The sequence below is a fragment of the Protomyctophum parallelum genome, assembly GCF_964188405.1.
Source record: "Protomyctophum parallelum genome assembly, chromosome: 2".
NCBI lineage: Eukaryota > Metazoa > Chordata > Actinopteri > Myctophiformes > Myctophidae > Protomyctophum > Protomyctophum parallelum.
In genome coordinates, this window is record NC_139699.1 from 22,254,336 (window position 1) to 22,278,037 (window position 23,702).

The following is a 23,702-nucleotide window of genomic DNA, read 5'->3' on the forward strand; positions in this document are numbered from 1 at the left end:
AAATGCTCCTCACCACACTACACACTGCACTACACAACGTCTCCCCCTACCTCTCTGACCTCCTACCAGCCACTTATCCCATCCCATTCCCTCAGGTACAGTGCTAGCCTGGTTAATAAACCAGACCGAATCAGCCGTTGGCAAAAATAAATTGCCTGCCGGCGGATTACGGTCTGGAGAGGCTCAATTGTAAGCCCATTTCCTACACCAGAGAAATGGGGTGGCCAATCGGGACACGGTATGCAATATGGGCGGGCTTTGGTACAGTGACTTTCAATGCTTGAGACCTTTGACTGACAGTAGCTCTGACCAATTGCGTCAAAGAGAAAATGTTTCAACCCGCCCCCCCCTGGAAATGAAATCCAAGCTGAGCCTCCCCAGACTAATATCCCACGGTCCGTGCGATATTAGTCTGGTTTATTAACCAGGCTAGTACAGTGCTGCCGGCCTACTCAGGGTCCCCAAGGCCATGCGCTGAACCTGGGGTGACAGGGCCTTCTCTGTGGCTGCCCCATGGGCGGAGCTTGGGGGGTGCAGGGGGTGCATTGCACCCCTTGTGGCCGGGGGTGAAATTGCTTTTTTTTTAGTTAAAGTAAAAAATAAAATAAAAAGTTCAAGATTATTTTTATTTTAATAAAATTATAATAATTGTGAGAAACAAATCTGAATTATATTGTTTTGTTTTACAATACATTCATTTTATAGTAGTCATCATGTCACATTATTTTATTTTCGTAATGACTTGCGACGGAAGTGAGTCAGTCAGACACGCAGCCCACCTCTGACCTCTTCCGTCTTCCTTCCTACCTTACCTGGCTGTAGTATTGGAAAGTAAATATGGATATCCGTATATTTCTAAAGCCGCGGCCTCCACCCGTCTAGCAGCAGCATCACCCGCCAACAACGAGCACCGGCGCCACAGCTGCTACCGACCCCGTAGAAGAGTCACCGCCACCGGCGCTGGGGGCTCCAGCAGACCCAGCAGAGCAGTCACAACCTGAACGACCGTGTCCGAGCAGTTTGGACACAACAAACCCGCCGCCCCCTCAGTTTAAGTTCTACGTACATATTGTTTTACTATCTAAAAATTAGATGTGCCATTTTCAACTTCCCCCTCAGTCATTTCATCCTGGAGCCGAGCCTGAGATATATACTGTAAGCGAAACACCAATACTGTACATACTGTATACACACATGATTAACATTAATTAGCTTGAACATGTTTGAACATATTTGTATCTGTTTTTCCACTGATTACTGTGCCGAGTCATATATAGTTCAGTGGTGATCATTTAGAGAGGCCGGTCCAAAACAGCCCATAAACATGAATTATCATTTTACAACACTTTTATGGACAGTCAGAGCTGGACACTCAACACGTGTTTATGTACAGAGGCTATGCGCGACATCATCATACCCGGACGTTATGCGGGAACGCCTACTGACTGCTTTCTGGCCTTGACAGCCCACAACAGAAAAGTACTATCTGATTGCATTAAACGGCATTAAACTCAATTTGCCACTCGATTTTCCACTGACTTAATGCATGTGCATAGTACATACCCTCTATGTAACTCCTGACCTATATAGGACACATATGTTTATGTATAGCTGCTGACCAGTGGTGGAAAGTAACTACAGTATTATGTACTCAAACTGTACGTACAATTTTGAGGTACAATTACTTGAAGCAAACATCTGTGTTGACAGAAATCACAGCAGGAAGAAGGTTCGCTAAAAGTGCAGGAATAAGGTTCGCTAAAAGAAACCCACACACATTCTCGCATAGCACAGTATTTTATTAAAAGCTGCAATGCAAGTACATCCTCTTATTTTTCTGTTTTATCTTGACCGACCGACCATATACATTCGGGACTTGTATACAATAATTCTATCTTCAGAATACCTGTGGTCAGACTATGACCAGGTTGGGCCAGACGTACTGTATTTCCAGCTGGTGAAGAACTATGCTGAGATACGACCCAACTGGTGACAGATTTGATTCTGTAGTGACCTGATGCTGCCTAACATGTAGTCTCAGTGGCGTGCACAGACATTTGGAGGGGCAGGTGCTCAAGTGAAAAAGGGCACCTTGTGCGGCATGTGGAACCACCGTCTGCCTTAGTCAGTATGAGATTTATAGATTTTGGGGCATAAATAATATATTAGAAGCTTTTAATCCAGAATTGATCAATGTCACCATGGGCCACATATGCTGACTGTATACACTGTACAATATACATTTAAATGAACAAACTGTACAAAACTGCACATTGCTGTCCAGAGGGCAAAAGGGCAGGTGCTCGAGCACCACTAAGTGTCTATCTGTGCACGCCCCTGTTTGTCTATTGATCTACTAAATCTACTGATCTACCTGAATGCACGTTGCACTTTAATGTCATATACAGTGTGTCACTCACACCCCTGCCTTGGGTGAGGGTACTATAGAGCGCCGCAGTCCCACCCCCTACGAGGGCCCAGGAAATAATTCCCCATTCATTTTCCCCATAGACTTTTCAAAAAGTATTTATTTGACGCCACAGTATACCGCTAATCAACTTACAACTACATACTCTATATAGTATATGTATATGTATACGTATGTCTTACGTCATCATTTAGAGCTACGTAGTCAACCATAGTTAATAATACTAGGTGTTTACATGCATAAAGTAGATAGGTAGCAAATAGTTACACCTAATAATTAGACATTTCAAACGTTCCTTCACAGAGATACTGAGATTCCACAGTTTACAGAATAATGATACTGTATAACATATTTTAATTCAGTTTATATACCTTTTTTTCATCACAAATCAATGATTTATTTTTCTTTAAAAAACTAAAAAGGGATCCAGAATATATCTACATCGATAAAACTGTATTTCTTATATAGATAAAAACTTGAACCATACTTAATAATACTAGGTGTTTATATGCATATATGAGATACTGAGATTTGACAGTTTACAGCGGTCAAAAGTACTTGCGTGCTCTGCTTGCGCACTAGTTGGCCATTTATGGCCTACTAGTGTGCAACAAGCAAGTATGCACTCGACAGAGTGCAGTTCTAGTTTCATCTGCCTCCAAATTATTTTTTAAGGTCTTTCTATTTTTTGGTACAGTGACTGTCATTTAAGATGTAATCTATTAATAGCTTCAAATTGACATTTTGTCCCACCAGTCTTGCAGAAAACAGCGAGTTGAGAAAACAGGCTTGAAAGGTTCACTTATGTGGTCTCTAACATTACAATAGCTACATGTTTAAGCATTTATTTCACATTTAAATTTCGAATTCAGCTCTGACGCTTATTTCAGACATGCTAGTCTAGTATGTGAAGAGTCTGCCTGTGCTATTAACTCATTTCTCCTCTGGTGAAAAAATGTGAGTTTGCGTGATGGCGGGCTCTCAGTCAAATCTGGTCATTTGTAGGTGTCTGAGTAACACTCGGCACACTCATGATTCTGCTGTGCGTACTGTCTGAGGGCACTGCTGGAAGCTATAAGGTGGGTCCCGGGGGTCCTGGCTTCTGAAGACCCTCCCGGTGGTTCCAAATACAACCACCAGGACAACGCTCCACACGTCCCAAACTCTTCTCCCTTCTGGCTCCAAAACTGTGGAATGCACTTCCCATTGCAGTCAGAACTGCAGCATCACTCCCAATCTTACGCCTTAGTCTGAAAACCCACCTTTTCAGACTCCATCATGGCCCATAGCACTTACCCTACCCCCTTAGATAGCATTTCTGTAGACTTAGATAGCATTTGATACAGACTTATACCATGTTATGTAGACAGCACTATAATTGCATTGTATGTAGTCATAGCACGTCATAGTACATATGTATAGCATAGTATAGTATATATGTATAGTTTATATGTATAGTTTCATTATATAGATATTCCACTGTTACTTTCTTAGCTTACGCATGTTTCATGATAAATGCTTTTTATGTGATGTATTCCCATGCTTTTTGTTCTTGCTTAATGTAAGTCGCTCTGGATTAAGAGCGTCTGCTAAATGCCTAAATTGTAAATTGTAATTGTAACAACTGGTGGGACCAGTTGAACCTGCTACAAGTGTAGTTTTACTGAAATAATATATAATGAGTATGTACGACCCACCCCTCTCCTGTCTCTCTGTCCAGACATGCTTCTCGTTGCCTTCTGTAGACAGCTGCTGACTCTGTATGTGTGAATCTGTTTATTTCAGATAGAAATCTGTTACTGCTGTTATCACAGTTCTTCAATGTAACAACAATTTAACATAGTTTAGATTTTTGCAGTATTTATTTCAATTATTTATACCTTTGTGACCTCGATTTGGCTCTTATAACCTCACAGCCGTATAAGCGGCTCTGATGTGCTGTGAAGTGACAACATGCTGTTGAAGGCTTGTAAGAGTACTGGGTACATCCTCATCGCCTTAGTTACTGCTATGGTCTTGACGAGGTAAGAGTTTCAGTTTAATCTACTATTTCATGCAGAAAGAGCACACAGAGTTGCACCACTCACTTCACATGGGTGTGATTTTTCTGATGTGAGAACCGATCAGCGTTCAATGCAAAGGCAATATTGAGGGGTATAACCCAATTGCCAGAGAATAAACATATGGCCAACGTTTTTGCAGACAATTGACATGTTGCATCTCGATGGTCCCAAGGCAGGCACCAAGCAATATCTACTTGAATTGATATGAATAAACGTTTTAATCCTGCAGTTCTCTGCTAGGCCAACAGTGCAAAAGGATATACAGTATACATTTTGTATTCACTTATTTATTCTGACACTCACTTGTCATACAGTGTGCGTAACAAAATGTCCTGTGTGTTTAGGTTCATCTATGTGTGGTCTACTGTTTATGGCCCCCAGGCCATAACAAGGTGAGATCTGGTTTAGTGTTTTTGTCTTAATTGCTTTTTGCAGATATTTCAGATATTTCGTCTGGGTCAAATTCACACAGGATATGAATAAAGAATAAATCATGTGAGCAACATATGCATGCCTTTTAGAAATGACCCTTTAAAGTCACATCTTTGGCAGACGATCTGTATGATTTATATCCTGTCTCCCCGCTCAAGCGTTTGCAAAGAAAACAGCCTGACAGTAGAGAAAGTAACAAGCCAACCCAAGGAACTCCCCAAGGAAACTCCCCAGACACCCCCAAAGAAAACCCCCAAGGAAACCCCCAAGGAACTATGGCATGTTGGTGACCTCCTGATGCCTGAGGGGTGAGACTCACCTTTGTTCCTAAATGCATTCTGTGTTGTCTGCACGTGCATGTCTGTAATGTATATAAGACTAATATGGTTCATATTTTCTTTCAGACTTCAATACCCACAGCCGAGAGCATTAATTGGGTAAGTAGAAGAACCGGCATTATTAACAACTTGAGCCCTATTCAATAGATAATAATTTAACATTTCAGAACATTTAGAATTTCAGAAACTTTAAGTGTTGTAAATGTTCACATAATGGCTTGCCTAAAATAGGGACACCTAAGGTGAAAGTCATTCATTCTTCACTTTTCACCAACTCGAGTGAGCAGCACTGAGTTATGACTCTTTTTAAGTACTTGAAACTACTTTTTTAATCCAAGTACTTTTTTAAGTACTTGGATTCGAACATGGGGCTAAATATTCATTTTCTTTTACAAACTTTTTTTTTAAATATAGTCCTACTAGACCACAGGAAATTACATCTGGCCACAAAAGATCACAGGATCTACTGAATGTGAAGGTTGAGGTGACAAACTGACATATTGAGCCTACAACACAGTATGAAACCCCCTTCACATTCAGTAGACCCTGTGATCTTTTGTGGCCAGATGTAATTTCCTGGCATCTAGTAGGACTATAGTAAATAATACAAAATAATAAATCGCTATTACATTTTGTAAAAAACAAATACTTATTTAGCCCCAAGAAAGCAGCAAATGAAAAAAAAGGAAAAAAAAATACACTCATCTTTTACTTTCTCAATTACAACCTAAAACATGAGCCTTGGTTGGAAAAGGAGGGCTTTAAACATTTAGGCATATATATGCCAGGGTGACTGACGGTGGTTGGTTATAACTTAACATTTCTTCACTGAGTCACTGTATGGCTGAAGAGGGACACAGTGAGTCATGTGCATTCTTTGCACACCTTCCCCCTGGGTAATCAGCAGGGCCGGATCTAGCTTGCATGGTGCCGTAGGGCTATATAGGCTCAGTGTACACACTGAGCAATAGTCGGCTTTTAGACGGCTAAATTGCCGCCAAAAGAATTGGGTAAAAATAATCTAAAAAGGAAAGTTTTTTAGCAGTCTAGGCTTAGATTAGTCGTTGAAACAACGTCGTTTCAATATAGATGGTCTAAACATAGCTTGGCTAATCAAGATCTAAATATAGACCTAGATTCAACGTCTAATCACAACGCTTGTAGATCGGCTATTTTCAGCATGCAACCGCAAGTGTAAAAGGACTTATACTGGATCTCTTGTCCACTAGTCCCTAACATTTTAGTCTAGTTTTTATTTGTTGACGAAATTGTCAGTATATTTAGTCATAGTTTTAGTCATCATAGGTTAGTTTTCATTTAGTTTCCATTTAGTTTTCGTCAGTGGGAGGTAGTCGACGAACATTTTTCGTCTTAGTTTTAGTCGACGAAAACAACACTATTGACCATGCCTCTATGGTTTGCCCCAAGGCCAGGAGGATCCCCTGCCAGATCCCCTGTCAGATCCCCTGCCAGATCCCTTGCCAGTGCAGTCTAAACCTGGTCTAAACCCCAGTGATGAGTTTCACCCTGCAGTGTTGATTTTTGCAGCAAATTTAGATTTTTAGTTTAGTCATTATAGTCTTTGGAATAAAAACTTATTTTAGTCATCTGAAATGTTTTTAGCGTTAGTCTAGTTTTAGTCAACTAAATATCATATGATTTTAGTCGACTAAATCCAGGACTAAAAAAATGCATTTTTGCGGGCCTTGGTCTTGTCATGGCAGATTTTACACTTGGTTGCATACTAATAATAGCAGATCTACAAGCGCACATCATGTCGCAGCGTGACTCGTTGTGTCCTTTTATGCTATTTTCAGAACGCCCACAGCCCAAGCGCAACCAAGCATAAAATTATGTCTTCTCCTTTAGTCCCTCCCTAACATTTTTAGTTTTTCTTTCGTTTATGTAGTTTTTGTCATTTAGTTGACGAAATCAACACTGGTTTCACCACCCTCTACAGGACTAGAGGGGAGGGAGCAGTGACAGTTGTAAATACAGTATGTATTCAGTGTAATGCACCAACCTCACTGAGAGACAGTGTATTCAGTGTAAAGCACCAACCTCACTGAGAGACAGTGTATTCAGTGTAAAGCACCAACCTCACTGAGAGACAGTGTATTCAGTGTAAAGCACCAACCTCACTGAGAGACAGTGTATTCAGTGTAAAGCACCAACCTCACTGAGAGACAGTGTATTCAGTGTAAAGCACCAACCTCACTGAGAGACAGTGTATTCAGTGTAAAGCACCAACCTCACTGAGAGACAGTGTATTCAGTGTAAAGCACCAACCTCACTGAGAGACAGTGTATTCAGTGTAAAGCACCAACCTCACTGAGAGACAGTGTATTCAGTGTAAAGCACCAACCTCACTGAGACAGTGTATTCAGTGTAAAGCACCAACCTCACTGAGAGACAGTGTATTCAGTGTAAAGCACCAACCTCACTGAGAGACAGGCTTCAACATAATTGTGATTGTGAACAGGAGAAGAGATGTGAGCGCAGTCACACCCTGGAATTCTCCTCTGGTTTGGGAAGGAACGTTTGATCCCCTGGTCATAGATGCAGTCTACAAGAAGATGGAGCCCAGAGTTGCAATTCTTGTGCTTGCAGTTGGCAAGTGGGTACACACACACACACACACACACACACACACACACACACACACACACACACACACACACACACACACACACACACACACACACACACACACACATGAACACGTACGCACCAGCCCTTTCGAAACTGGTGCACGCACGCACCATGCAAGTCATGTATGCATGCTGATTTGTATGACACATACACACACCTCTCAGTCATCATAATGCATACCTGCTGTATGATGACACACACACACACACACACACACACACACACACGCTTCATAAATACACATATTAAACTGTTTTCTCACATTCATTAATTTCTTTATTTATCCTCACGTTACTTAACCGTCTTAACCCCTACATTGTGTAATGTAGACAACAGTAGCTCCAGACAATTTCTATTCACAAAAAATGCTGCCCCCCCCCTCGGTGTTTCATGGCTTCACGTGGTTCATGGTTCATGGTTTCACGTGGTTTGACCAAACACTTGTGTTTGATTGGGGGGAGGGGGGCAATCAAACACAAGTGTTTGGTCAAACCACATGACTTCCATTGAAAAAGCATTGAGGCGGCCATGAAACACAGGCAGAGCACAGAACAGTTGATCTTTGTGTGTATGAAGCCAGAGTATCCTATAGTGTCAGAGCATTATCGTACGTCTCTAAATGTTTTGATGAATTGAACTAGGTGGACCCTCTTGTAAACAAGTGTAATGCTTTATTGGTTCAACTGTTACTTAACAGTTCAAGGCTCAACTCTGCCTGGCTACATACAATATATAGCAACATCGGCATCCGTCCAAAATGGGTTAAGCCATTTCGGCTGAGTTTACACAGTTGCTAGCAAGCTGTAGCAGAGATACAGGAAACGTGTTAACTTGTAGTTTATACATTCCATGAGAAATGTTGTACTAAAAAAATTGCTAATTATATCCATGCTAATTACTTTACAAATGTTAATCCATTCATTCAAGTTTTATTTATTCTCGAAATTACACTGAGTAATCAAACTCATTTTCAGTGTCGTCGAGTAATACAATCACATAGAAAAAAACATCACAGTACATCAGAAGATCAGGAAAAGAAAAACAAAAGGTACACATGTGAATTACATAAGTTTACAAATAAAAAGCTAAAACTAAAACTGAAACAAGCTAAAACAAATTTCAAAATGATCTAAAAACATATTGTGGGGGTCTGTATGCTCACCAAGGTTCTAAAACGATGCAAGGGTACCAATGTGGTCAATTTTAATAGGGTCCTGGGTCTGATGGAGTTTAATGTATTTATTTACCGTATATATTTATTGCATCCTCAAAGGTACACCCGCTACCTGAAGCGTTTCCTGGAGACAGCAGAGGAGTACTTCTTTGTTGGCTATCATGTGACCTACTATGTGTTAACAGACCATGAGGACGAGGTTCCAAAGGTAGGTATTTGAAAAAAAAGAAATGAAATATCATACATACACTGTTGCAAGAGTAAAAATCTAAATGTGGAGAACGATAAAGGAGAAAATCAATTGGAGAAACTGGCAAAAAAGGCCATGCATCCGCATTGTGATGTTCAGATATTGCATTGATTGTTAGCTTCCAGGAAGGACGGCTTCCATTTCTCAGATTTCAATGCAGATCAGTTGATTATTATATTGAAATGTCCTCAACCTGTTAGATAAAGCTCGCAGCTCGCAGAAAGATTACAACCATCAGGATCCCGGGAGCAAACCGCTGGCAGGAAGTGGTCCTGTCCAAAATGAAGTGGGCCACCATCTACATTGATCAACAGGTACATGTGGGGCTTTGCGGAGGGATGGTGTGGAGCAGGGGTTCCGGGGGAGGGGAGGGGGTCCCCAGCTAAATTAGTTAAAATGGCATCACGATCAGTTAACCACTTTACGCCTACAGTATGTATTTTCAATCCACGGCCAAATACTATAGATTAATTTGGGGCAGGGGTTTTCAAACCTTTTCTATTAATTACTAATTAATAACTATAAAAAATGTTTTGCAAAATAGTAAAAAAAGGCAAAGAAGTTTAGGGATAAGGGGTTTAGGGGTGATGAAAATGGAGCCCTAAATGTCATCAAATGGTGGTCCGTGGCTCAATTGCTGAATAAATAATGGTCCTTGATGTGAAAAGGGTTGAAAACCACTGCTCTAAAACATGGTCCGCATTTGATTTGATCATTCGTACATAGCCTATCATACGGAAATACATATATACATATTTCTCCCCCTAAGAATTTGCTGTAAGACCAGGCTGAATATAAGCTCCAGTTATTTTCTCTCTTCTCTCAGATCCGCAACGAGTCAGACTACCTGTTCATGATGGATGTGGACAGTGTGTTCTACGCTCGCTTCGGGGCAGAGTCTCTGAGCCGCCTGACAGCTACTCTCCACCGTGGCTACTACATGGTTTACTTCTATCTTACATTCACGCCTATGTTTGATAAGGCTGTTCTACAGTTATAGGGCAAACTTTGTAATGTGATTGTATCGTATTGTTGAAAAACTGACAAAACACTTATATATATGCTCTGTATATCGAGAGATTTATGCAGCTTTATTGAACACATCTCCTGAAATCTATACAGTGCATTCCCATGCTCCTTGTTACAGATAAAGGAGAAGACTCCAACTTTGCAGTTAAAATGCCATTGATTGTGTGTGTGCATGCGTGCGTGTGTACAGTATGTATGTAAGTGCATTCTTCATGTGTGATCATTTCTGTTCTATTATCAGAGCACAGATAGAGATGGTTTTCCATATGAACGTCGTAGAGCATCCCAGGCCTTCATCCCAGCTGGTGAAGGTGATTACTACTACACCGCTGCAGTCTGGGGAGGCTACATTGAAGACATGTACAAACTGGTCAGGTACAAATGGCTTTCATCATCATTCTATACTAGTCTCCTTCATAATATAAATGTTTGTACTCCGTAGTACAGAGTTTCCAAAACACATGGGCATTTTTCCCATAGACATTTCGGTAGAGAGAAGACTTCCGCACACCCGGCAGGCAATTTGGAGCAGGTGCGATGATGACAGAGAGTATACAATGTGAAAGAAGGGACATCCGCACACTGCCACTTGCTAGTTCAGAGCAATTTTATTGAGCAACATTTCGGTCTTGCGACCTTCCTCAGGCTTAATTCAAGAATGGGCTGACATTGTCACTAAATACATTTCAGGAAGTGTAAACAACCAATGCATGTAATTTATCCAAACAGATAACAGCTGTGAAGAACCTTGTCACGTGACTTGAAGGTGGAGTGGTTATGTGAACGTTCCTCATATATATCATTGAAAATAACAATAATACAGGGGAAAAAAAGAATTATACATAAATGTCATGCCATACAACATACAAGGAAGACATGCAGTAAAATAAGCAAATAAATGTCAAATATAAGATCCTACTCTGTCCGAAAGAGTGGAAAAGATTAAGATTTTTTTTTTTTTTTCTATCCCATAGACATTTCAAAAGAGTATTTAATTAAAGATCTGTAAGCCTCGTCGAACAAAGCCAACTCGGATCGTGACAAATCATGACAACATAGGCCTACACAATATTTTGGAGCCGAACAAATAATTACAGAGAAGAAAAACAAAAACAAAAAAGTGTTGTACCCTGCCCTTTTCTTCTTCTTTCTAATTATTTGTTTGGCTCCCAAAAAAGGTGTTTGTTGTCATGATTTGTCACGATCCGAGTTGGCTTTGTTCGAGGCTTACAGATCTTTAAGTAAATACTTTTTGAAACGTATGGGAAAAATGCATGGGGAATTATTTCCTGTCGTTGTCCTGTATTGCCCGTCGTCGTCAAGAAAGCGCTGTGACGCTCTAGTGACCCGTGTTTGGACCCCTCAGGTACTGCTTTGAAAAGTCCAAGATCGACACAGAGAACGACATCGAGGCTGCCTGGCAGGAAGAGAGCCATCTCAACAAGTAAACTTGTTAACTCACACACACACGCACGCACACACACACACACACACACACACACACACACACACACACACACACACACACACACACACACACACACACACACACACACACACACACACACACACTATACACTCTTGAGTGTACTACAACAGTGATTCTCAGCCGTTTCAAATCGTTGCTGTCGGGCAGAAACCTCTATATTTTGTGGTTTTAAATAAATGAACACCCTACTTGATACAGCGTCACAAACAAACCCATCAAAAGTAGCAGATCTACAAGCTTGGAATGCGGTTCGAAGTAACATATTTTTCAGCTTGTAGATCTTCTACTTTTGCTATTTTTCTATTTGAATCCTGAAATGAAAAATCTGTTTTGAAGTTTCCACCCGACATGAATTGTACCCCGGGCCCTGACAGAGACAATATGCATTTAGCCACAAAACCCCATTTGGCAAATTCATTTAAATTGCTATGACACACCAATCTAAACTCTGTGTTTTAACATCGGGCGAGCATCGGCCGACACATCGCCCAGTTGAATTATTTTTGTATCTTTTCGGGCGATGTTCCTCCGCCCACGTTGACCCTCGCCTGTTCACCTGCTTCTGGAAAATTCGTCTGGCTTAGTGCATTTTAACAGCGTGCGACAGCCAGACGAATTCTCCGGAAGTGCATTATTTGTCTATGGGACCAACTACCGATAGATACCTTTATTATCCCACGGGGGAAAATCAGTCGCCCAGAGGCTGCACAGTAGTTATAAGGTTACATAGGGGAGCTTTTTTCCCCCCGAACATACAACATACTGTACAAGTAAGGATAAGACGGATAAACAGGCGAACAGCGGCGATAGCAGGTTGAACAGGCGATAGTCGAAAATTGGACGGAGGAACCTTGGCGATTGGGCGATAGCCAATGAAATTCATGTGTCGCTCTCCGTTGTTCTCCCGCTGTTAAAACGCGGGAGTGTAGAAATGGATCCAAATGGGCCCAGAGTTACCACCAATAATAAGGATCCATTTAGAACCCCTGGCACTTTATTTTAAAACAACCCCACATGTCCAAAAACTGTGACTTTTCAGGATTAAAATAAAAAAAATGGCAAAAGTAGCAGATCTACAAGGTCAAAACTGCTTCACGCTGTGTCTTGAGCTTGCCGATCTGCTACTTTTTGATGCATTTGTGTGACGCTGTAGCATGATCAATTAAGGCGTTCATTTACGGAAAAAACCCACAATAAGTAAATAGGAGGTAAATAAGCAGATAAGAGGTTTCTGCCCGACAGCAATGATATTTTATTAAAATTATAAGGAACATATGGAATAAGGAACCATAAAAACTTGGGAACCATTAAACAAGTTTGACATATGAACTGTCTCTGTCTGTCTGTCTGTCTGTCTGTCTGTCTGTCTGTCTGTCTGTCTGTCTGTCCATCCATTCAGGTACTTCTTGTACAACAAGCCCACCAAGATTCTGTCTCCAGAGTACCTGTGGGCAGACTATGACCAGGTACCAGATAACATCAAGGTGGTTCGTATTTCCCAGCTGGTGAAGAACTACGCTGAGGTGCGACCCAATGTATAATTGTTGTCATTTTATTGATGCAGTATGTTGTGAATGAATGCCATCTTCACTATCAGTCATTGCCTTTGGCAAATGCTTTTATTTTTTGTCTTTTTTTCATCTCCCAATGAAAATGTCCTATTATTATGATATAGGCCCAGGGACGTACACACATAGACATCAAAGGGGGCTTCAGCCCCTGTCCTTTTACCCGTCCGTAAAACAACTGCCCTGCATTCAGGAGAATAGCTTTTTCCCCCCCGAAAGTCTCCTGAACTTTAACACAACATTTTCCAGCAAGGGCAGAATCCATTTGTACCGGCCGGCTCGTCGGCCGGTACGATGGGTCGGCCGGTCCGTGGGTGGGTCAGCCGGCCGGAATATATATATATATATATTTTTTTTTGGTACCGGCCAATGGGCCGGCCGGTGCGATAGGTCGGCCGGTCGTTTGATATGTCGGCCGGTCCGTGGATAGGTCGGCCGGTCCGTGGATAGGTCGGCCGGTCCGTGGATAGGTCGGCCGGTCCGTGGGTGGATCGGCCGGCCGGGATTTTTTTTTCTTTTTTTTTTTTTTTTTTTACCGAAATGGTAACTCTGTCATTTCTCTACCGTTTTGGACGAGGGTGGGCTCATTTGAATCGTGAGACCCCCAGAGACACAATTCAAATGAGCCCACCCCCGTCCAAAACGGTAGAGAAATGACAGAGTTACCCTTTCGACCGGCCGACCCACCCACGGACCGGCCGACCTATCGCACCGGCCGGCTCATCGGCCGGTACCAAAAAATAAAAAAACACTCTGCACGTCCCTGTATATGCCTATACAGTATTAAAATGTAACTAATGGGACTAATGACATACTGTACATGTATGCCAGGAGGGTAATCATCATCATCACTGCTATGCTGCTGTTGCTTTGAGCTCTATGAAGATTTTCGCACTCCCACAACCATCCTAGCTAGCATACCTGGCTTTGTTTCTACACAATTCACTTTGGGGGTCATCCCTAATTTAATTCCCTGTACCACTTGCTCTGCTCCTCGTACAGTGAGGGCGCTTCGCTGCTCTCGCTTATGCTTGCATTCCTCAAATGATATCCTTGCTTTATTTTATTTTTTTATCTCTACAAGTGGATCCTAGATACTTGTAAACCGATGGGACTGTTTTTGTTCTTTAGATAGAAGTTTTTGCCTACTTCAAAATACCCTTTTTTTACCTTCTGTGACTGGGTACGTGGCACATAGCTAGCTATATAGCTAACTAGCTCTGGACATTTGGCTAATAGCCAGCCATGCCCCCAACAATCTCCTCAGAGGACTTTCAGAAGCTGCTTCAAAAGATTGCTTTGCTGGAAACGGAATTACACCTCTTAAAAGTGAATTTGGGAGTAAAAAACGGGAAGGAAAATCACACGCAGAATGACTCTTTCGTCTGGTGTACTCCCGGCGCAAGGCCAAAGGACATGAAACAAACTGTGAGTAGCGGGCGGGCGGTGAGAACCTCACCGCCCGCAATAACATCAACTATCTCTACAATGATTTCTAACAGAGATAACATGAAAGGACGGCTAAGTGGGAGGACTCGGAGCCCTGATAAGACCAGCTGGCCTGCGCTCCCAGCCAGACCCAAAACCACCCCCCCGCAGTGGAAAAATGCGAAAGGAAAATCTAAATACACACCTCCCCAAAGGGAGAATATATGGCTGACTAATAGATTTAACCCATTGCTGACTCAGCCGCTGAATGCGGCCGAGTCTAGTGGCCCATCAGATAACCGTGTTAACGCCACTCCGAGCAGGGTAGCTAATGGAGAGCAAAGGACTGAATGTCTGATTGTCGGCGATCAGGCTGTAAAATATGTTAAAAGTAACAAAAAGAGAAAAGCTGAAGTAATATGCTTTCCCAATGACACTGTCTCTGATATGGATGACAGAATTGAAGAGATTGTTGATGCACACCCCATGATAAAAACGCTGATACTGCACATTGGCACACGTGATGCGGAAAAACGAGAATCTGAAATCGTAAAAAAGGATTTCAAAGCCCTACTGTCCACCCTAAGCTCACTTGTTGATGTTGACATTTGGATAAGTGGCCCTCTTCCTCCGATGACAGGAAGTGAGCGTTTTAGCAGATTGTTTGCATTCAATGAATGGCTCTCAACGGCATGCACAGAAGAATCGCCCGGGCAAAAATCATTCCATTTTATTGACAATTTCAATTTTTTCTGGGACAGAAGGCATCTTTTTATAGACGCAACACACCTAAACAAGTTGGGTGTTAAATTATTCTTCACCAACATATTTCATAATATGAATCATCCCTGTCAACTATCTAAACTGGCCAGAAACGTGTTGCCCCACAACATAAATTCCAAGGACAGAGCAGAATCAAGAGATAGCGCCATAGCCAAAACAGATAATATGGTGGAAATGGTCGCCAAGCAGCCAAAAACAGGGAATGTCACAGATGGTGAACCCACAACTCCCCCTGGTGGAGAAAAACTCACAGAGCGTAAAGTCACAGCGCCCCCTGGCGGAAGAAAACTCACAGAGTGTGAAGTCACAGCGCCCCCTGGCGGAAGAAAACTCACAGGGTGTGAAGTCACAGCGCCCCCTGGAGGAGGAAAACGCACAGAGCGTGAAGTCACAACTCCCCCTGGTGGAGAAAAACTCACAGAGCGTGAAGTCACAGCGCCCCCTGGCGGAAGAAAACTCACAGAGTGTGAAGTCACAGCGCCCCCTGGAGGAGGAAAACGCACAGAGCGTGAAGTCACAGCGCCCCCTGGTGGAGAAAAAATCTCAGAGCCAAAAACAGGGAATGTGATCACAGCGCCCCCTGGTGGAGAAAAAATCTCAGAGCATGAAGTTACAGCGTCCCCTGGTGGAGTAAAAATCTCAGAGCATGAAGTCACAGCGCCCCCTGGTGGAGAAAAGATCACAGAGCATGAAGCCACAGCGTCCCCTGGTGGAGAAGAAATCTCAGAGCATGAAGTCACAGCGCCCCCTGGTGGAGAAAAGATCACAGAGGATGAAGCCACAGCGTCCCCTGGGGGAGAAGAAATCTCAGAGCATGAAGTCACAGTGCCCCCTGGTGGAGAAAAGATCACAGAGCATGAAGCCACAGCGTCCCCTGGTGGAGAAGAAATCACAGAGCATGAAGTCACAGCGTCCCCTGGTGGAGAAGATACTGAGGCCGCCAAGAGCATGAAGTCACAGCGTGAAAAGATCACAGCGCAGGAAGCCACAGCATCCCCTGGTGGAGAAAAGATCACAGCGCTTGAAGCCACAGTGTCCCCCGGTGGAGAAAAGATCACTGCGCTTGAAGCCACAACGTCCCCTGGTGGAGAAGAAATCTCAGAGCATGAAGTCACAGCGTCCCCTGGTGGAGAAGAAATCGCAGAGCATGAAGTCACAGCGTCTCCTGGTGGGAGACAGACAATTGGAAGCAGTTCGACAGTCGATGGAAGCATTGTGCTACTCTGCTTCTGCTACTCTGTACCCTGCTTCCGCCGAGAGGCCCTCCAAGGACATGACATTGGAAGAAGTTCGACAGTCGATTGAAGGATTGTGCTCCTATGAAGATGATGATGATGACTGTGTGACTGATGAAGAATTTCTAACACCCTCACCAGTACATCTCTCTTTCACCCCGGGCATGGTGGACCTGATAAACATTGGATTAAAGTCGACCCCCCTTACCAGACGTTGTCTCCAACTGTCACCAAACCCAGCTCCAGATAGCCTAGAAATTACATTTGATAACTGATATGAACAGGGTCCATTATGCGCAGCAACAAACATGTATGGACCCCATGCTTCTAGAAAGCCTGGTGTTTCAATCACTGCACAGGTTGAGGTCCACAACATTCCTACTGTTATTTCAAATAGAGTGTCCAACACAAGGAGTGGTCTGGAGAGAGAATGCTGTTTGGTTACTGTACCTCACAGGCATCACAGCCCCCAAAAATGTGATAACAAGCTTAATCTTGCCTTGTTTAACATCAGGTCACTAACAAATAAGTCCTCCTCTGTAAATGATATAATCTGTAAAGAGAAGCTAGATATAATCTTTCTAACAGAGACATGGCTTGGCTCAGATGGAGCTGTTCTCCTAGCGCCAGCCTGTCCCGCAAACTACAGTTTCATTCACTCTGTTCGCGAGGCTAAGAAAGGAGGTGGACTGGCAATAATTTTTTCAGACACGTTAAAATTCAAGGCTCTGACCCTTGGCAGCTTTACTTCCTTTGAATACCAGGCCACTATACTACATGGTCAAGCCTCTATGCCAATGATTAGCATTTATCGCCCGCCAAAATGCAGTAAAGCAATATTTCTAACAGAAATATCAGAACTTTTATCTATCTGCTCCACTAACTATGACAGAACTCTTATCTCAGGTGATCTTAATCATCACCTGGATGATGCTACAGATGCTATGGCTATGGGTTTCTTAGAGTTATTGCACTCCTTTGATTTTATCCAACATGTTGTTGGGCCTACACATAAACATGGGCACACTCTGGACCTGGTGATTTCTGGAGGGCTGAACATCACTGTGGAAAGGACTATTGAAATTCCTGAGCTATCAGACCACTTTCTGCTGTGTTTTAATATGACTGTCTCTGATCTAGAGAAAAACATCACTGAATATACCATAAAAAAGCGTTTTTTTAGCTCTTCTGCAGCCGACGAGTTCTCTCGTCACCTGGGCCCCCCCTGCCCGATACTCCCCCAGTGAATGATATGGTTCAATTTTTTTTTAAACTAGAGTCAGCTCTTGATATAGTGGCTCCTTTGAAAACAAAAAAGCAACATAACACCAGAGTAACACCCTGGATAAATGAGCTTTCACGCTCACTGAAGCAAGAATGTCGTAGAGCTGAGCGAGCTTGGAGAAAAAACAAACTCACCATCCACCTAGAGATTCTTAAAAAGTCAACAGTCGCCTATAACAAAGCCTTGCGTCTAGCAAGGCAGGCATATTTCTCTGGCATTATTAATGAGAACAAGAAAAATGCCAGAGTCCTTTTCTCTACCATTGATCGACTTTTAAACCCCCCCAGTCCTACAAGCAGTCATTCCCGGCCTCTAAAGCTAAGTGTAATGAGTTTGCATGCTTTTTTGACAACACATTGTTTAGCATTAGAGCTGATATTATGAATGGTGCTGCTGCTAGCGCAAACCTTCAAACAGCAGCTAATGGTCCCAGGGTAGATCTCTCCAGGGGGAGCCTATTATCGTTCTGCGCAATTGAGGAAGACGAACTCCGCAAAACTATATCCCAGATGACATCATCCTCCTGTTCATTAGATACAATTCCCACCACCTTTCTCAAAGAAGTCTTAGACAGTGTGATTGGAGATATCCTAAAAATTGTAAACAGCTCTCTACAATCAGGCGTCTTCCCAGACTCACTGAAGACTGCTGTAGTTAAGCCCCTTCTCAAGAAACACAATCTTGATCCCTCTGTTTTGGGTAACTATCGACCCATTTCAAATCTACCCTTTCTGGGCAAGGTTTTAGAAAAATGCATCTTTCATCAATTGGATGTGTTTCTACAGAACAATAATGTGCACAACAAATTCCAATCTGGCTTTAGGAAAGGTCACAGCACAGAAACAGCACTTGTAAAAGTAATGAATGATCTTAGGGTGTCTGCTGACAAGAAACATGTATCCGTTCTCTTACTTCTAGATCTAACGGCTGCATTTGACACGATTGATCACTCAATTTTAATACAGCGTCTGGAGCACTGGATAGGCCTGTCTGGTACGGCCCTGTCCTGGTTTTCCTCCTACCTATCAAACAGAAGTTACTTTGTCAATCTAGCCGAGTTTGACTCAGACAAACACGACATCAGTTCTGGTATTCCACAGGGCTCGATTCTTGGCCCTCTGCTTTTCTCCTTGTACATACTGCCATTGGGCGAACTCATTGCCAATCACGGAGTCAATTTTCAATTCTATGCTGATGATACCCAATTATATCTATCTGTGGCTCCAGATGATCCCTGTGCTTTAGACCCGCTGCTTACCTGTCTGTCTAGCATCAAATGTTGGATGAGTGAGAACTTTCTCAAGCTAAATGAGGACAAGACAGAAGTTCTCATAATCGGTTCTAGTGAGCAGAAAGAATCAATATTAAGCAGACTTGGCAACCTGACTGTAGACAGTAACGGTACAGTAAAGAACCTGGGGGTTATTATTGATTCCGAATTGAATTTTAATTCACACATTAATCATGTTACCAAGATTGCCTTTTTTCACCTTAGAAATATTGCACGAATCAGAGCCTATGTGTCCTTGGACGATGCAAAAACGCTAATCCACGCCTTTGTTTTTTCTCGGCTTGATTACTGCAATGCACTTTTTTCAGGACTGCCTAAGAAAACAACTGACAGATTACAACTTGTCCAAAATGCAGCAGCCAGAGTTTTAACTAGAACTAAGATGAGAGAACATATTACTCCAGTTTTGGCATCACTGCACTGGCTTCCGGTTGTTTTTAGGATTGATTTAAAAATTATTTTACTTGTCTATAAAGCTCTCAATGGTCTCGCACCTTCCTACCTACATGACTGCCTGCCTAAATATGTCCCAAACCGCCCGCTAAGGTCTTCCACTGCTGGCCTGCTCGCTTTGCCTAAAAAAATGGCAACTAAAAAATACGGGGAAGCAGCTTTTTGCTTCTACGGGCCGTCGGCATGGAACAAGCTCCCACTGTACCTTCGTCAGGCAGCCTCTGTAGACATTTTTAAAGCTCAGCTCAAGACCCACTTCTACAACATTGCTTTTAAGTTATCTTATATTTTTTTGTTATTCATGTCCTCACTGTATTGCATTACTGCTTGTTTTTTAATGTCGTTGCCTTGCTTTTCTTTTATTCTCCATTGTTCTGTAAAGCACTTTGAGCTGCATTTGATGTCATGAAAGGTGCTATACAAATAAAGTTTTATTATTATTATTATTATTTCAATTCGGAGTACAATTGAGGGGCAGGCCCTCATGTAGCCGAATACAGAACACAAATCAACAATATACAAGTCAGCAATTTACAACAGAAATATATACGAATCAGAAGACACATGATACCAAAACTAAAGTACTATAAGAGATAGACAGATAATTAATGAATCAAAAAAGTATACTGTAAAATGTGTTGGTCAATGTTTCAGTAATTGCCATAAAAATGATTTTACAGTGTCGTTAAGGTCAAGTCACAAACAATGCTGTGACAACCTCTGAGTGGCTCTGCATAGTAAAATCACTTTATTTATATTTATTTTGTTAACTTTATTTTATTTTATTGATTTAATAATGCTCACATGGCTATAATGCTAAAGTGAAGAAGAGTCTCCAGCCCATTTCTATCTTTTTGCCATCTGGCCTTTTTGCAAGATCAGAAAACATTGGTTATTGAAATGCTTAATGGACACGGAGTGTGCCACTAGTGTGACACCTCTTTGTCTTTGTACTCACTAGTCCTTACCCGTTGTGAGATATTTGCCCCCCCTTGTGGCCGTGAAGGGTACTGCGCCTGGGTGCGTTTGTAATTGACTAATAAATTAATTAATAATCATTAATGTGTCAAATGGAAAAAAGGGCTTCGTTACGCCCTCCATATTCATATGGTCAATGCCTGCGTGAAAAGTGGGAGTGATTGGTATTGGCATTAAGGAGTTACGGCAATGTTTCTGACAGACAGACACACACAGACACTCAGACATCCGGTTAATTATAGTATGATATGATGCCACCTCACCAATTAAAACCTTTTTTCTCTGATTCATTGCCCAGATTATTTTCTTTTTTAATATAACTAAGCGGTACTGCCTCAATGTAACGCCAGGGCTCCACTGGGCGCGTTGCGTCTCCGTCGCATCCTGCTCGCGTCATGACAACGTCAACGTCACGCTAGAGGTGCTCCACCGCAGGCTTTTGAAAACTGCGCGTCAGCAACATTCTTTTATACATGACTGGACGCGTGCGTGCGTCAAAAAACGAACCGGGGCAATTTTTGAGTCACCGAACGCAGCACAACGCAACGCGGGCAGTGGAGCCACCTTCCATTGATTAAAAGGGAACTTTCCCGACGCTGACGGAGACGCGACGCAGACGCGACCAGTGGAGCCCTGGCGTTACAATATACAGTTTTGGGTGATTACAAAAAAAAGAAAATAATATTAATAAAAAGATTGAGGCTAAAATTAGCCTAGCCTAGCCACAAGGAAACATTCTAGGTCCAGCCCTATTTTCAGTGTATGTGAATGATATGACAGATGCTTCATGTAACTGTGATTTGTTCCTGTACGCTGATGATTCTGCTCTGCTAATGTCCCACAAGGATCAAATCACTTTAGAAAGCTACCTGAGTGAGGAAGTAGCCAATGTTAGTTCCTGGCTTATAAATAATAAGTTATCTTTACAATCAGGGAAGACAGAATCAATTCTGTTTGACTCGAAAATCTAATTAGGAAGAACCACAGACTTCGAGTTCAAAATAAATTAGGAATACATAGCAGCAAAATCATCAGTGAAATACCTGGGTTGTATTTTGGAGGGTAACTTAGGGCCTATTCATACTCCTATTTTACCGCTGTTTCGGCGCTGTAGTGCCGAAATGATTTCGGCTCGTCAGAAATTTTCAGTAGCACCGAAGAGCCGACTTTAAGACGGTACCCGCCCGCCCCCCCCCCCCCCCCCCCCCCGAACCTCAAATGACGTCAAATTGTAGGCTCTACAGAGCGGAACCGACTTTTATTCGGCTCTAAAATAGGAGTATGAATCGGCCCTTAGACGTCCGAAGTATGGCCAGCAAGGTGCTAAACAAGGTCTCCAGTCCGGACTGACTAAGTTTCTAGCTTGAACCGCAAGATACATGGATAGGGAGACGAAATGAGTGGTGGCCAACTCCCTTATCCTGTGCCACTTTGATTTTGCATGTACATCGTGGTTCGAGGGCTTGATTAAATCTTTTAAAACAAAGCTACAGTCAGCTCAAAATAGACTGATTAGGGTTATACTATGGGGATGGAACCCAGAACCCATATAGGAAGGAACCAGTTCAGGGAGCTGAACTGGCTCCCAGTAGAATCCAAGGTTACAATGGCTAGACTAAACATGCATGGTCCATACAATTAAATACGGAGAGGTCCCAACAGTTTTAAGAACATGTTTCAGGCAGGTAAACGAGGTACACAACCATTTCACCAGAGCTAGTATTGTAGATGTGGTGCTCTCTACTTTTAAAATTAAAGTGGGACCAGCCTGGAAACCAGTGTTAAACTGATATCCAATTTAAACAGAAGACTAAACAATGGCTACTGGAAAAGGTTCCCCTATAAAGGGTCATCTTAGAGGGATGGGTAGGGACGTACTTGTTGTGTTGTGTATTGTGACAGTCTGAGGTTGGAGACGGAGACAGTGGAGAAGGTTCACGATTGAGGTGTGCAGCCTCTTATTTATGAGTGGAAATCATAGCAGTCCAGGGAATGGTAACGTACAGCAGTACGTAGCATAGAATAGCATAGAATAACACAGTTCGTAGCTACGTCCTCTTCTCCCTGCCGGGTCCCGGGACAGGTAGTGTCGCTCAGGTATGGTGTTAACACAGGTGTGCTCCCCGCTTCAGCCCAAAGGGTCTCGCTAGCCTCCCCATCCGTGGCAATATATATAGCCTGAGCGGAGTCTTCGCCTTTAACTCACCTTGACTCGTCAGGTGAGTGATATGTGAACAGTGGTAAGGTTTCTCTTACGATCTTGTGTGTGCGGCGTCGGTCCGAGGCGGCGAGGTGCCCTCGCTGTCTCTCTCTCTCTCTGGGCAGAGGGACGAGGAGTGAGTGGCGTCCTCCGCCTCTCTTCCACCTCGCCTCTCCGTGTCCGGCTTCGATCCTATCCTATCCTGTCAGATAGAGTGGCGATGAGGACATGCATACAAAGCGATATACTGTAACAGTGGGGCGTGTATGGGAAACATAGTGTCGCTTACCACCCGAAGTCTCTGGTGAGGCGTGCCCATAGACTGGCGTGCCTCTGTCAGTTCTTACCACCCGAAGTCTCTCGTGAGGCGTGCCTCTGTCAGTTCTTACCACCAAAGTCTCTGGTGAGGTGTGCCTCTGACAGTTCTTACCACCCGAAGTCTCTCGTGAGGCGTGCCTCTGTCAGTTCTTACCAACCGAAGTCTCTCGTGAGGTGTGCCTCTGTCAGTTCGTGATGAACCAGCTGCTGCTGTGCTCAGAGTGAGAGCGTCTTTTATACTCGGCCTGATGCCGCACGGCTGCCGTTGATTGCTCGCGGCATCATTTCCGTCTGGCCTACAGTGTTTC

At 42.9% G+C, this 23,702-nt stretch overlaps 1 protein-coding gene across 1 annotated transcript; it reads left to right on the forward strand.

Annotated features, from left to right (window-relative positions):
* Nucleotides 1-2: 2 nt before the first annotated feature.
* Nucleotides 3-23,619, forward strand: LOC310854563 (globoside alpha-1,3-N-acetylgalactosaminyltransferase 1-like; the record flags this gene model as incomplete). Its single annotated transcript, XM_083759241.1, has 11 exons — nucleotides 3-95; nucleotides 883-1,062; nucleotides 4,873-4,883; nucleotides 7,744-7,878; nucleotides 9,187-9,295; nucleotides 9,538-9,651; nucleotides 10,164-10,280; nucleotides 10,608-10,741; nucleotides 11,733-11,810; nucleotides 13,255-13,390; nucleotides 23,500-23,619. The coding sequence occupies 11 exons, from the start codon at nucleotides 3-5 to the stop codon at nucleotides 23,617-23,619; spliced, it is 1,227 nt and encodes a 408-aa protein (XP_083615367.1).
* Between the last annotated feature and the right edge of the window lie 83 nt (nucleotides 23,620-23,702).